Genomic DNA, 16,525 nt, shown 5'->3' with positions numbered 1-16,525 from the left:
TTATTGGACATTATAAATTTTCCAGCTAGCTCATTCTTGGTTGCCAGCGTCCATTGTGGCAACCCGTAATTGCGGGAAGTCGTCGATTCGTTCAATAAATATATATAATATGATTATGACTTGCAGATGGACATTATATTTTGTGTGATAATTTATGCATCCATTAGAGTCATTTTTGGAAGAAATGTGTCACTGGACATGATTTCTTCGAGCTTGAGCGCAGATTAATTGAGAGCCACGATATAGTAGGAGAATAAGAATAAATGCCGCAACTCATGTACCGTAAGCGCGGATTCTAATATTCTGACCTGTGCTGTAGGTATTTTACTTGCTTATTTTGGATGATTTCTGTTACATCGTTGTATGATTAATTTCTGCATAAAAGTGATAACCTCAACTCTATCATGTCCTAGATCGACACCTGGAATGTACATGATATTGTCATCTAGAGAATGATTTCTCTAATTTGGAATAAATCCAAAAACTAATAATAATGGGTTAGTGTCCGTGTAAATAATATTGTAATATTGTCGTGTACCTGTGTGTGAATGTGTGATGTGTGATTTGATTATATTCTGTGTTTTGTGATTTTTCTTGAACGGTTTTATGATGATGTTCTCCACTGCACGCGTCAAATTTTGACCGATTTACGTTATTTTTGCGTGTCTGTGATTTGATGAATTATGAATCTTTAGAAGATTTTATTATAATTTAAGGTAGATTAGGATCTTATTCACTAAAATAAATTGAATAAGGGAAGGCAACGTCCGTGGAATGATGTCACGAGGCTGAAATTATAGTTATTGTACAGTCACTTATTGCATAAAAATGAGTAACGTTTAGATTGACAAATAAGAATTAATTATGAGAAGTTTAGTCACTTAATAATTATAAATTATAAAAATGAATTGATTGAGGGATTGATGAAGGGAAAGTCTAAGGAAGACTTATTAGCCACAATTTCTTGAATTAAACATTTTCCATTAATTTTAATAAGGGAAAGAAAATGATTATTTTCTTATAGAATTAAGCGAGATCCAGAAGGAATATTTTAATTTAAGCAATTTAATTATCATTATTTGAGAGAGTGATACCAGATACTATTTTGATTTTCAATCTAGTTTATAGTAAATTAATGATCCCTATTATTATCATTACACACAAGAACACTCGTTGAGCTTTAATTTGATCAAGATTCCTTATAGACAATAGCACGAGGAGAAGAGATTTTCAAGAATTATTCCCAGATTTTGTAAATTTAATTGTTTATTGGAAGAGTGATCGTTTTTAATAAATGTATAAAACCTATTTTAGCTTCTTTTCATTTGTCGCTTAGTCCTTCATCTATTCCTGCCTTTAAAATTTTCTGCACAGCCGATAAGGGAACGGTCTACCTTTGAGACTCTCGCTCACCGGTGAGCTGAGCCCGTCATGATGGGGGCAATACATACATACATACATAGACTGTATTGCCTTTCAGCGTTCAGTCTGCAAGCCTCTGAGAATTTACTACACGTCGCCACAATCCTCGATTTGCAACTAGTGTTGTGGCCTCATTTAGTTCTATACCTCTTATCTTTAAATTGTTAGAAACCAAGTCTAACCATCGTCGTCTTGGTCTCCCTCTACTTCTCTTACCCTCCAAACAGAGTCCATTATTCTCCTAGGTAACCTATCCTCCTCCATTCGCCTCACATGACCCCACCACTGAAGCCGGTTTATGTGTACAGCTTCATCCATCGAGTTCATTCCTAAATTAGCCTTTATCTCCTCATTCCGAGTACCCTCCTGACATTGTTCCCACCTGTTTGTACCAACAATCATTCTTGCTACTTTCGTGTCTGTTACTTCTAACTTATGAATAAGATATCCTGAATCCACCCGGCATTCGCTCCCGTAAAGCAAAGTTGGTCTGAAAACAGACCGATGTAAAGATAGTTTCGTCTGGGAGCTGACTTCCTTCTTACAGAATACTGCTGATCGCAACTGCGAGCTCACTGCATTAGCTTTACTACACCTTGATTCAATCTCACTTACTATATTACCATCCTGGGAGAACACACAACTTAAATACTTGAAATTATCGACCTGTTCTAGCTTTGTATCACCAATCTGACATTCAATTCTGTTGAATTTCTTACCTACTGACATCAATTTAGTCTTCGAGAGGCTAATTTTCATACCATACTCATTGCACCTATTTTCAAGTTCCAAGATATTAGACTGCAGGTTTTCGGCACAATCTGCCATTAAGACCAAGTCGTCAGCATAGGCCAAACTGCTTGCTATATTTCCACCTAACTGAATCCCTCCCTGCCATTTTATACCTTTCAGCAGATGATCCATGTAAACTACGAACAGCAAAGGTGAAAGATTGCAGCCTTGTCTAACTCCTGTAAGTACCCTGAACCAAGAACTCATTCTACCATCAATTCTCACTGAAGCCCACCTGTCAACATAAAAGCCTTTGATTGATTTTAATAATCTACCTTTAATTCCATAGTCCCCCAGTATGGCAAACATCTTTTCCCTCGGTACCCTGTCATATGCTTTCTCTAGATCTACGAAACATAAACACAACTGCCTGTTCCTCTAGTAGCATTTTTCAATTACCTGCCGCATACTGAAAATCTGATCCTGACAGCCTCTCTGTGGTCTGAAACCACACTGGTTTTCATCCAACTTCCTCTCAACGATTGATCGCACCCTCCCTTCCACGATGCCAGTGAATACTTTGCCTGCTATACTCATCAATGAAATACCTCGATAATTGTTGCAATCCTTCCTGTTCCCTTGCTTATAGGTAGGTGCAATTACTGCTTTTGTCCAATCTGAAGGTACCTTACCAACACTCCATGCTAATTTTACTACTCTATGAAGCCAATTCATCCCTGCCTTCCCACTATACTTCACCATTTCAGGTCTAATTTCATCTATTCCTGCTGCCTTATGACAATGGAGTTTTCTTACCATCCTTTCCACTTCCTCAAGCATAATTTCACCAACATCATTTTCCTCCTCCCCATGAGCTTGGCTGTTTGCAACACCACCATGATGATTTCCTTTTACATTGACAAGATGTTCAAAATATTCCCTCCACCTCTCCAGTGATTCCCTGGGATCTATTACGAGTTCACCTGAATTACTCAAAACATTGTTCATTTCCTTTTTTCCCTCCCTTCCTAAGATTTTTTATTACTGTCCAGAAAGGTTTCCGTGCTGCGTGACCTAGCCTTTCCAGGTTATTACCAAAATCTTCCCATGACTTCTTTTTGGATTCAACAACTATTTGTTTCGCTCTGTTTCTTTCATCTACGTACAAATCCCTGACAGCCTTGGCCCTTGTTTGGAGCCATTTCTGATAAGCCTTCTTTCTACGTTTACAGGCTGCTCTCACTTCATCATTCCACCAAGATGTTCGCCTTTTCCCATCTTTACACACAGTTGTTCCTAGGCATTCCCTTGCAGTTTCTACTACAGCATCCCTGTATGCCACCCATTCACTTTCTATATCCTGAACCTGCTTACTGTCTACTGTTCGAAACTTCTCACTAATCATATCCATGTACTTCTGTCTAATTTCCTCATCCTGGAGATTTTCTACCCTTATTCGTTTGCAGAAAGATTTCACTTTGTCTACCCTAGGCCTAGAGATACTTAGTTCACTACAGATCAGATAGTGGTCTAGATCATCGAAAAATCCATGAAAAACTCGTACATTCTTAACAGATTTCCTGAATTCAAAGTCTGTTAAGATATAGTCTATTATGGATCTGGTACCCCTAGCCTCCCATGTGTAGCGGTGAATAGCCTTATGCTTGAAGAATGTATTCGTAACAGCTAAACCCATACTAGCACAGAAGTCCAGCAAACGCTTCCCATTCCCATTAGCTTCCATATTTTCCCCACATTTACCAATGACCCGTTTATATCCTTCAGTTCTATTCCCAACTCTCGCATTGAAATCGCCCATTAGCACTATTCCATCCTTGCTGTTAACCCTGACCACGATGTCACTCAATGCTTCATAAAACTTGTCAACTTCATCCTCATCTGCACCCTCACATGGTGAATACACGGACACAATTCTTGTCCTAATTCCTCCAACTGACAAATCTACCCACATCATTTGCTCATTTACGTGCCTAACAGAAACTATGTTGCGTGCAATGGTATTCCTGATAAAGAGCCCTACCCCAGACTCTGCCCTTCCCTTTCTAACACCCGTCAAGTACACTTGATAACCTATCTCTTCCTCATTATCTCCCCTTACCCGAATATCACTTACTCCTAGCACATCCAGATGCATCCTCTTTGCTGACTCAGCCAGCTCTACCTTCTTTCTTCCATAAGCCCCATTAATATTGATAGCTCCCCATCGAATTCCATTTCGTTCGCCAAGTTTTTTCCAAGGAGTCCCTCGCCTGTCAAATGGGAGTGGGACTCCATTACTCCCATAGGTCCGAGGCTTGCTTAAAATGTTCTGAGCTCGGTAAATTCATGAAGCAGGATGCTACCCTACTTGCACATAGTCCAAGTGAGGATCTCTCCTCTAACGGGTTATGGACCACCGGTGAATTGTATAGTCCTAGCCGCCTGAACACAAGGAGAGCCACGACTCAGAATATGTCCCAGATGACCACTCCCATTCCATAGCAACTGGTATCCCGACTCTCAGGACCACTTACTAGGCCAGTCAGCCGTTGCCCATGGTTCACGAACTAGGACGAGACTACAGTAACCCACAAACATGAACCATATGTAAATTGTAGTTTAATATATTTTCCTTGGGGTTTTGCCTCTGGTACTTTCGTGTCACTTGATGTACACTAGAGTTTTTGAAAAGTACGTTTAACTTCACTGTAAACTGTAATAGTGTATTACGTTTCTTCTTACCTACTAAATTGCATTGTACAACTGGATTTGTAACTAGATGTATAGTTTGTTTGAATCTTTGAACTTATAGGAAGCTATTGTCAAAAAACGTATATTAAGAGTTGATGTGTCTCAGCAGATCATGCAGGTTGTATTTTATTATCGTTATGAGTCGGTACCTTCTGGGGAATTTGTTCGGAATTTATTTGTAAAGTTCATTTGTAAATAATATTTTGAACATTAAGGACCACGGTTGATTATTTCTGAAACTGCAACCTAAGCCGTATCCATGCCCTCGGTTGGTTCGCAGCTCCGTCCCACCTTCCTGGTTTATTGTCATCTAGTTGACCCTACTGATATTTACAAATGTTGTTATCGGCGGAGCTCCGCATAGTTTCAGCCGATGTTTCACAGAGTGTGTAGTGGTTTTTGGTACTGTGTAATTGTACTTACTTTCCTCCCTTTACTGTGTTTAGTGTTTGTTGATTATAACCGCTGTAGTAATTAGTGTAACCGCTGTAGTAAAGGTTACAATAATAATAAAAACAATAATAATCATAATCATAATAACAACAACATTCAGTACAAGTATATTTTCCAAGACCTTTCAAACACACTTATGTTTTGTCAAGGCCAATGGATATATAATCATTTTCACAGCAATAAATGAACAAGTAAAAGATCGAGAGCAACTAGACACAGAGTGGACAAGATGCACAGCCGCACCAAGTAAAGCGCGTCAATAAATATGCCTGTTGATTAGACTAATATACTGAAAGAATGGCCTTGAAAATAAACGAGGCTGTTTATTGCAAAAATAGTAAAGTCTCTAACTAACTATATTGGGAAATTCTGAAAGGAAATGACTATTACTTTTAATAATAAACAATAAATAATGAACATCCTTTTGAAATGACGTTGGCATTTTTCAGATGAAAACCAAAGGGGCTTTCAAAAGGATGTTGGCACTTAGAGGGTTAACACAACACAACACAACAGAACAGTACTGCATACGTGAAGTGATGAATAGGACCCAAAATTTCCATAATGCAACAGAGGAGATTCTGTATCATTAGAACTGAATTTTATATTAAAAGCCTGTGCATCATTATTTTAGAAACACTGATTTGGAGCCTAATAGTCATAAGATACCAATTATGCTCCATATCTTTGTGTAATATCTAACTGGCACTATGCACAAACAAAGAAATAAAATAAATTCCAGCTGTATCAATTTGCTGATTTTTAATCTTGTTTTCAAGTTTATCAGTTCCTATATCCTTTTATAAATATACAGGCCAGTCCAGAGTAGCAGGATTCTAATCAAACCATTACGAACAAAAATATAATTACTGAAGAATCAGTTTTAAAAATAATTGTTGAACTTACCTTTGCTAACTCACTCAAACAATCAATAAAGCTGGAAAAGACTTTTGGTCCAGGTTTCTTGTTATTCAAGTTTTTCATCATTCCTTTCATCAGTCGTAATGAATTTTCTTTGTCAAGTGCTTCTCCCGATCTATGGACATGAACTAGAGTTCCTGCAAATAGAAATGATGAAATCGACCTTTTTTAAATCAAAAAGGGAAAATATTGAAGTGTGACTAGTCAATGAGAGTATGCAATATGTTCAAATTAAGTTACATACAGAGAGGAATATGAAATGGAACACATACTAGGAAAAATAGAATGAGAGGACAGTTTGGGAAGAGGGAGCAAAAGAAAGTGAAGACAAACGTGAGGATAGTCCCCACATTTTCAAATACTGACATCTTCAAAATTAGATGAGCTCACTCTTCATCAATCACCAGCCTTCTACACACATTCCTTCTCAGCACCTATGAGCTCATTTCTGCTTCCCAGCTTCATTAGACTCACTGAGTCAGATTGACAGATTTTCAGTCTTGATGGTTTAGATCAGGGATTTCCAAATGGCAGTCAGTGGGGGCATTCAAGAAGATTATTTTAAGAAATACGAAGAATATTTACAAAATAATTCATAGCCCGTTCAAAATTGTATTCATTTTTATACCCTTTATAGACCCATGCCAGAACTAATGCATTCTTTAATATTATTTCCTGTTTTCAAGTATTCACTTGAATTGAATTAGTTATTTTTTGTTTAAAAAATATAATATCCAAACTTCGGCAGAAAATAAGCCCTCACAAATCCCAGTGCTAGGTCTTAATCACTATAAAAATGGCTATGGGATCCATGCCAACCTCGCTGCAGACATTTTATGCTATGTAGCATGCAATGAATACCAAGTAGTACTTTAATTGCCATTGGTGTGAGAAGCAGTTTCAATTCTTTCTTCTTCTCTCAATGGCAGTACCTGCTAGTACACAGTGCTGCACACTCAAATAAATTTTCAGGGAAATACTCCTGCAAGTACATGCTGGGATTTTAAGTTCTTACATCTGTATATCATTGTTCCCTTCACACTACTCCCACTAAATTGTCCTTCTTTAAGTTTTGTTTTGACTACATTATTAATTTCAGTTTGTCTTTAGGTATTTTTCTCCTTTCTGTAATTTGTTAATATAAATTAAAATGAACTGACATTGTTGCGTGTTTCTTCCAAATTCAATTGTCCTGGGAATACTGTTTATTTTTAATTTCATTCATTTATGTAATTGTAAAATAGTGTTCTAAGTAATTAAAATTATTAAACCAACCTTAACTCATATAATCAATTTCTCTCTTCTATACTCGGCATATCCATCTCTCTGGAAGATGGCTATTGTGCTACCTCTTCCGAAAAGTCAAACGCCTTCAAACGAGGGAGACTATAGTCCAATCTGTATTTTATCAGCTTTATCTAAAATCTTAGAATATATATATAATTTTGTGTGGCTATTTCTAGCTGAGTGCAGCCCTTGTAAGGCAGACCCTCCGATGAGGGCGGGCGGCATCTGCAATGTGTAGGGAACTGCGTGTTATTGTGGTGGAGGATAGTGTTGTGTGTGGTGTGTGAGTTGCAGGGATGTTGGGGACAGCACAAACACCCAGCCCCCGGGCCATTGGAATTAACCAATGAAGGTTAAAATCCCCGACCCGGCCGGGAATCGAACCCGGGACCCTCTGAACCGAAGGCCAGTACGCTGACCGTTCAGCCAACGAGTAGTTCATACATAAATGTCTGAGTACCTTCGGACGCACAATCTCCTTAATCCTCTCCAGTCCGGTTTCCGACAAGGACACAGTACAACTACAGCCTTACTTAAAGTGACTGAGGATGTTAGACAAGCAATAGACAGAGGACGATTCACACTTCTGGTACTACTAGATTACAGTAAAGCTTTCGACAGCATAGACATTGATATTTTACTTGTAAAACTGAAGGCTCTACATTTTTCTCAGAGTATGATTGCTTGGATGCATTCTTATCTTCACGGACGTCAACAATGTGTGAAAGGTAATAATGGAATCATTTCCTCATGGCGCCACGTGAACAGAGGAGTTCCTCAAGGCTCTGTACTTGGTCCTACTCTTTTCACACTCTTTGTGAATGACATATCATCGATTTTAAGACACTGCAAATATCATATGTACGCTGACGATCTTCAGCTCTACACAGACTCTACAGCACGAGACCGTCAGGAAAATATCGACTTACTAAACACTGACTTACAGGCTGTTAGTGATTGGTCTGCTGAACCCTACAAAGTCGCAAGTAATTCTTCTTGAACATCCAAGTCAAATAACAAGTAAAACTAAACGCCCGTTGCCAAGAGTAATCCTTCAGGATGTTCCAATTCCGTTTGTATCACAAGTGAAGAATCTCGGTGTTATCATGGACGAACGCATGACTTGGTCTGCACATGTCTTACATATCTGTCAAAAAGTTTACTCAGCTTTACATTCTTTATATAAATATAAACATGTATTTCCAATAAAGCTTAAGAAAAAATTAATTGAAGCTCTTGTAATGCCACATTTTGAATATTGTGATGTTTTTTTCAATGACGTGAGGCCACAATTTTCCCTAAGGCTACAGCGTGCTCAAAATGCATGTGCGAGATATATATGCAATTTGAGAAAATATGACCACGTGTCACCATCTTTCCTAAAACTAGAGTGGTCGCGACTCCATGTTCATCGTAACCATCATACTTTGTCTCTCCTCCAGTGAGTTCTTACTACATCTTACCCATCTTACCTTTCTTCACCTTTCCATTACTTCTCAAATGTTCATGACAGACATACAAGGGCTCAAACATCCAACCTGCTCATCATCCCTCACCATCGAACTGCCGCATATAACAGCTCATTCTTGGTGTTTGCCACAAGAGAATGGAATCGTTTACCGGACGACATCAGAGGAATACCCACTACAGTGTCATTTAAAAGAGCGTTAAGAAGTACAATAGGATGCGAGTGACCTGTGAATTTCTGGCCTTTCAGCGATCGTGCTACTACAATATCTAATTATTATTAATGTTATCATCATTACTATTGTTATTATTATCATTATCATTATTGCTGTTGTATGTATGTCTCACTGTGGTGAAATTTTATTTCAGTAATATTTTGATTGTGTTTAAATTGTGTCTTCTAGTATTAATTACAGTAGTATTACTTATGACTTTAATGTATACTAATTGGTTTAGTGTAAGCTAAAGGCCCAATGGCCTTAACTACGCCAATAAAGGCATTTATCTATCTATTTATCTACCTTCATTTCAATTGAACTATGCATATTTTTTCATGTCGGTACCTCTGCTCTATTTGCAGAATTTTATGAAAATTGGCCTGTTATTTAAGGGCAGCCCGTGATCATACCTAAGGTTGCCAATGTGGTCCTCAACCCCTTACAAACTGAAATCCCTGGTTTAGATGTTTCCTTTGAAGTGACTGTTCTTTAGTACCACTCAAGGATTACTTGCAGCTTAAAGGAGAACACAACACAAAAACACAAATTTCGTTATTCATTGCTAAATATGTATTATGGGAATGAAATAACAATGCCGTTAATTTGGCACCTGTATGTCCAACCATTCTCAAGTTATGTGCGGAAGTAGTAACTGGTCGTGATGTCACTGCGTTGTAGAGTCTACCTGGCAGCCTTGACGCTGGGAGTAAACTCGCGCAATCTTTTCCCGCACTCCATCTGCTACTGCCATGTTCTTCTGTTGCCAGTGTTAGTGGGTGGGCTTATTTTTATTTATAATGGATGTAAATATCATTCATCGGTATCAGTATGAGCCAGAACAAACGATGTTTGCTGATGTCCATTCAGATAGCGATCTTGACATGGATATGCTAAACACTACAGGCCGTGCCGGCACGCGAATTTGGTGTAAATGAAATGAGTGTTCCATCATGGATACGGATGAAGAAAGTGTACGCTGTTGTGAATTAGACGATGTAAAAGCAGTGAAATCTGAGAAATTTATGTGTATAACAAGAAATCCCTCGTTTACACGGCTTATTTTAGACCGTGAAGTATTGACAACGACAAGGCATAACATGAGCTTAAAAACAAAGAACATGGCAAGGAAACGTTTACTGACAGCTTTAAATCCATCAAATAGAACTTGGCGTTTTATTTGTTCCAAACAGTTCACTTCGTGGTTAAATTCATGGACTGCGATTAGTAAAAAGAACAGAGTTGTCATACCATCATGTGTTGTCAACACCATAAGGAACATATTTCCGGAACTCGATGGCACCTATGTGGGCTTCAAGCTGTAAATGAAAAAAATGAAATTAAAACAGTAGAATTATGTTTCCTAAGCTTGTTTGTATGATAAATATAGATAATGTATTATTTTGACATGAAGTACGGTACCTCATTTATTGTTGCGAGTGAAATCGTGAGAAGTGCTTCTTGATCAGGTCGTCATTGGAAGGTCGAGGTATTGGAGCGATGTTTTTAGGCAGTGACAGATCCATTGCTTGATCTTCAGATGAGGCTCTACTATAGTTAGTTTGCAAGAGATTTATTTTGTTCATTTTTGCCTTCTTCCATCCATCGCTTGATGTCTCATATTTATGTTTTATCACCCATGCTCCGGTTCATTTTGAGTACTGGGTTTTGATACCAGCTTTCAATTTATTGATGTTCCAATTATAGTCCCATGCAGCAATTACTGACCCGAGCTTTAAACCTCTGTACGAGAAATGAACTGTTTTAGGAGCGTATTTCAAACGAAGGTTGTGATAACTTTCTAAGCTTGCAGTGTGAACGTAGTGTTTTATATGTTCCACATCTTTTAAAATAGATTTGTCTAAAACTATTTTCTTCAAGGCTTCATATGAACTTGAATTTCCTTTAGTCCACATTTTCTTTCTCTCTTCCCCTTCCGTTAATGTATCGTGCTCACAGAATTTCCATTCACCATTTTTTAACCACTTATGCTCATTTTTTACGTGGTGCAAAACTGACGTAAATTTATCGATTAACACAGAACTGTTTCCATTACACGTTTGTGCTGCCCACCATAAATGATTATTTATACTGGCCTTCCACACTTGATCTTCTGGATGATTTTTATCGAGAGCTTTCATCTTTTTCATTAGACTTTTTGATATGTGCCAAACATCAAATTCATATTCAATATCAGGATACTGCATTCTCAGTAAGTACCTTACTCCTTTGTGTCTATCGGAAAGGAAGGGTTTTATACTGTATTACAATTTTCTTCCTGTACAATCTTCCTCATCGCGATTTCACACGCAGCCCTTTCAAGATCACCTTTCACCATCACTCTCTTGAACAAGTTCCAAATGAGCTATGCGGCCTGTATTTATATCCATTAGTGAATACTCTATATATTTGACTAAAAAGCCGGGAGAATCGTACTGGCCATCTCCGGCTAACCAAATGGGTTTGGCACTGCTTTTCAAACAATCAATAACATTAGTCCTTTCTTGATCCCAAGCACCCTTCGCTATCGGACCAGTTACTCTATGAATAATTCTATCATATACAGTTTGTGACATCATATGTAAGTTAATGGACTTGCAGAATGACCAGAAAGGTTCAAACAGAATGCCTGACAACAATAATGCTGATAATATTAGGACATTTGCTTCCGGTTTCTGCTAAACTTTTGAGGCGACTTACTTCGATTTGGAAACCTATGGAAGTGTATTTCTTTCTCTCTACACTTTCGGTTTCTACTCGTTGTGTTGTTAGAGCCGTGCACACTACAGGAAGGCATTTCGACAAACAGTCACCGCACTATTCTAATAAACAACACTTCCAGTAAACGGAAGAGCCGCTGAGCGCGTACTGCAATAATCAACTGGATGGCTCGCTCAGTACTTACAGCGCAGTGACGTCAGAGCTACTAGCGTTTCCTTAGTTCACCGGCCTGCGGAGCGGCGCACAGCAAAAGCAAATAAATAGTTGAACACTAACCGATACACTCTTTGATTCTGAGGAAACTTGATTTTTGTGTTATGTTCTCCTTTAAGGAATGCTATGGACGTGAACAATCATGCAAGACGGAAGTGCGTTCTTCTCTGAGAATATCAGAAGATTACAAATAATTTGAGATCCATGAAATTCGTGAGATGTGATAACACAAATTGTTGATTTTTGACTCTTCTTTTAATAATAAGCTCATAATTGACCTATTTGATCCCAAAAGTATGTTTTTGAATTGCAAAATAATGTGAAATCTGCAAAATCACTATTTTCATATAAATTCTCTATTTGACTTTGGAAAAACTTTTTTAAAAATCTTATCAACACACTATGGCAGACACATAGCAGTTTGTGAACGCAGTATATTTTGGTGAGCATTATTTGCACTATGCAACGTAGCAGTGTTCCCAATATAGCGGTTATGTCTCTAAACAAGACCTTGTTAAAGTATTTTTTCAGCTATAACTTTTGTAATATTTTGTTGCCTGAATTAGTATTTAGCAGAATTTTAAATCCATGTATCAAAAAAGTCTTTTTCAATGTGTAACATTTGAATACTGCAGCATTTGTTCCGATGTGTTACACAGAAGTTGGTAATGTTACCCACGCCAACCACCCAAGCCATGCTTGAACCATGTCATGCCACTCTCCAGCACTCACCAAGACCACACAGATAATTCTCAGGTTCAGTGATTGAAGTGTTTTAATTTATAAGTGAACTCATCTAGGAGGGGTTTTAGCGAACGATAAAAAATAGTGATGTGTAACTTTAGTGACAAAAGGATGGAGTTTGCAAGATGGGACACAGTGATTACACACATTGCTGGTGATAACTACAAGTGCAGCAAACAGAGGGGATCACTGAAGCGGCAGTTATTTGTGGGAGAATCGCTCATGCAGGCGAAGACGGCAATAGAAGATAAACGTTCCTTCTCTTACAGGATTGTCCCGTATTTCTCTTAAGTGTCCCGTTGTCCCAGCAAAAAATATGTAGGACAAATAATGTCCCATCTTTAGTAAACCGCTTTACATATTTTAAAATACCATGTTTAAACTTAATTTATCACAAAGCTCTGATGTATATTTCTCATTACATAAAGTAATTAGGGTTTGTTTGGTTGGCACTAAATGTAACAAACCAATGAGACACACGTAAGAAAAATGTGAAAATGGCAGAGCCACTTCGGTTGACGCGATTCTTCGGATGACACATGTTCAATATCTTCGGCAGTTAAATGTCAAAACAAAAAGGCATAAACACTATTAAGCAAAGGTGCATACTGTATATTAACATTAAAATGTTTACATAACGTCACTCATTGTATAAAATCAGTGATTTTCTTCTGAATTTTCTTAGTGCAGCGTAGTTGTGCAGCGATGTCGCAAAACCGTTTAATCAACAATACATCAGCTGGTGTAGATTCATTGCTTTGTTTAACAAAGTGCAAACAATCTGAAATAATGAAACCATTTCCTTTGTTACTACTGAACTGAATACTGTATACAGTAATTTTATTACAGTACTGTAATTAAAGCATGTGATATTGTATTTTAATAAAAATTTGAAATCAATCTTTCCTCCAATGCATTAAATCCATCATCTACCGTAACTCGATTCTCAGAACTACCATTGTCAAGGTCGGAGTCATCTGCTCAACACCCCCCCCCACCCCCCTTTTTGTTTGCTAGTTGCTTTACATCGCACCGACACAGATAGGTCTTATGGCGATGATGGGACAGGAAAGGCCTAGGAATGGGAAGAAAGCAACCGTGGCCTTAATTAAGGTACAGCCCCAGCATTTGCCTGGTGTGAAAATGGGAAACCACGGAAAACCATCTTCAGGGCTGCCGACAGTGGGGTTCGAACCCACTATCTTCCGGATGCGAGCTCACAGCTGTGTGCTCCTAACCGCACAGCCAACTCGCCCGGTGCTTCAAGCCTTGGCAGTAACACGGAATCCACTATTTTTTGGTCTGTTAGATCAAGTTCAGCATCATACGATTGTAACCATGCGTTCACCTCACAGTGACTAACATTCTCACATCCTGGAATTTGTTTCACCATCTCTTGTACGTTGTCATCATTTTCCTCATCTTCCGAAAAAAAAAAAAAAAAAAATCCCTTCAAATAGTTTGTTCCAGGAATTACAAAGAGTCAATGATGTGATATTTACCCAGGATTGGGCACACCAATAAATCACGTTTCATGTTCATAGACTGCAATGAATCCGTAAAACTTTTACTGGATAATCCACAATCACTCTGAATAGATCGTAACAGAAATGCACGATAATGGCGTTTGTATGCTTCCAGAACACCTTGGTCCATGAGTTGAAGTAAGCTCATCATATTAGGGGGCAAAAACCGAACAACAATATCACCACTTCCCAACTTCCCTGGGTGGGTTGGGGCATTGTCAATCAACAAAATTGCTTTTCTGGGCAATAATTTAGACTTCAAAAAATATTCAACGCTTGGTACAAATTTTTGAAAGAACCATTCTTTGAAAAGTTGTGACGACATCCAGGCACTTTTCGTGCTCTGTAATAAACTGGTAAGGCAGTGGCGGCATATTTTTAAGAGCTCCAGGGTTTTTCAATTTTCCTATGCACATTAGTGGCAGCCTATGAGTGCCTGAAGCATTAGCACATGCTAAAACTGCAATCCTCTCCTTATTCTCTTTGTGACATGGTGCAGATTATTATTATTATCATCATCATCATCATCATCATCATCATCATCATCATTATTATTAATTTTTTATTTTTTGTTGATGCTAAGGATGTTTCTAGCAACATGTTAAAATTTAACCCTGTTTCATCAGAATTATATAGCTGATCTTTTGTCAATCCTTGAATGATCTCTTCAAATTCTGTTTTAAAAACATCAACAGCCAGTGGGTCTGCAGAAATCTTCTCGCCATTTACTGTAGATGTACTGTAACTAACGTATGCAATATCTATTTCTAAATTTATCTAGCCATCCTGAACTAGCCTTGAAGTCCTTTCCATCATCCCCTAACTTTGCAGCCAATAATTTAGCCTTCTCTTGAAATATAGGACAGGATAACGGTATTTTTCATGTTGTGTAAGCCAAAGAAATACCACTTCGTTTACCTTTTCATACCCACCCTCTTTCATAGTTTTGCGGTTTGGTATCTTAGAGAAATGCTCAATTAATTTAGATTTTGTCTTTACCCCTGCCACTGTTGACACACCAACTCTATAATCCACAGCAACATTTTGCAATATTGCACCAATTTCCACCTGTTTCAATGCTTCGATACTTTTTCGATGCTTCCAACAACGTGTTTTCGTTTAGTTGACATCATTCAATAAGCACGCACTTGCCGCTGTACTTTTAACACAATTGATTACTGTATGCTGTACCTTGCTACTGTATTTCAAAAGAACCCAGTCCAGATGCTTGGGACAGTATTGGTAGGATGAGAATAAGATAAGATACAGTACTGTTATGAGCAGATAGTTCATGTTGCAATGGGGTAAGAAAAGCATTGGAACTACAGTATAGAACTGCAAGGCCAGTGGAACGACCTTGGGTGAAAGAAATATATTAATGGAGAAGGGTCAATGGACTTCCTTGGTTTCCTTACAGAAGCTGCAGTATAGTCCGAGCAGTAAAGAAGATGAAACTCCTACAACTGAAGCAATGTTAACCCACAGTCTACATATTCTTCATGACGAATAATACAGTAATAATAATAATAATTCCTGCTTGTTCAAGAAAACATGTTTCATGGAACGAACTACAGGGTAAGAAACTGTTTTGTTTTATGCTACAAGTGCATTCTGGCATAAATCATAATATAAAAATAGGGTTTGCCTAGTAGTGTTCAGCACATAAGCAAGAGAATTACTAATATCGACGGCTAAGAACGAGAGGGTGAAAACAAAATATTAAAATACGATTTTGCCACAGCATTTCGGTTAAGCAGGGTTTCGGTTAAGCGAAGTTCAGTTAAGCAGGGTTCTACTGTACTGGAAATGGGCCGCTTCCATTTTAAATAATAATAATAATAATAATAATAATAATAATAATAATAATAATAATAATAATAATAATAATAATAATACCCGTGTGGGGATTTACCGGTTACCTCCATCGGGCGCGTCCCATTGGAATTGGGGAAGCTCGCTGGCTCTGCCGCCAGCAGAGTCAGAGGGTAGTAGGGAAATAAAATACCACCGTGAAAAAAAAACTGGTCCCTTGCCAGGGTTACGGCGAAGACTGGTAAATGACCAGAAGCCAGA

The 16,525-nt window shown here is 38.1% G+C and overlaps 1 protein-coding gene across 1 annotated transcript in view; it reads right to left on the bottom strand.

Moving 5' to 3' along the window:
- The window catches only part of LOC136863856 (serine-protein kinase ATM), a 570,640-nt gene that overhangs the window by 282,271 nt on the left and 271,844 nt on the right, over positions 1-16,525 (bottom strand). Inside the window, exon 23 of the mRNA XM_068226546.1 lies at positions 6,265-6,416. Within this exon, the coding sequence (XP_068082647.1) occupies positions 6,265-6,416 (152 nt within the window). The remainder of the gene's footprint in view (positions 1-6,264; positions 6,417-16,525) is intronic.

This window comes from Anabrus simplex, chromosome 1, assembly GCF_040414725.1.
Source record: "Anabrus simplex isolate iqAnaSimp1 chromosome 1, ASM4041472v1, whole genome shotgun sequence".
NCBI classification, from domain to species: Eukaryota; Metazoa; Arthropoda; class Insecta; order Orthoptera; family Tettigoniidae; genus Anabrus; species Anabrus simplex.
Note: the sequence above shows the minus strand (reverse complement) of the source record. Positions and strands in the feature narration are given on the sequence as shown.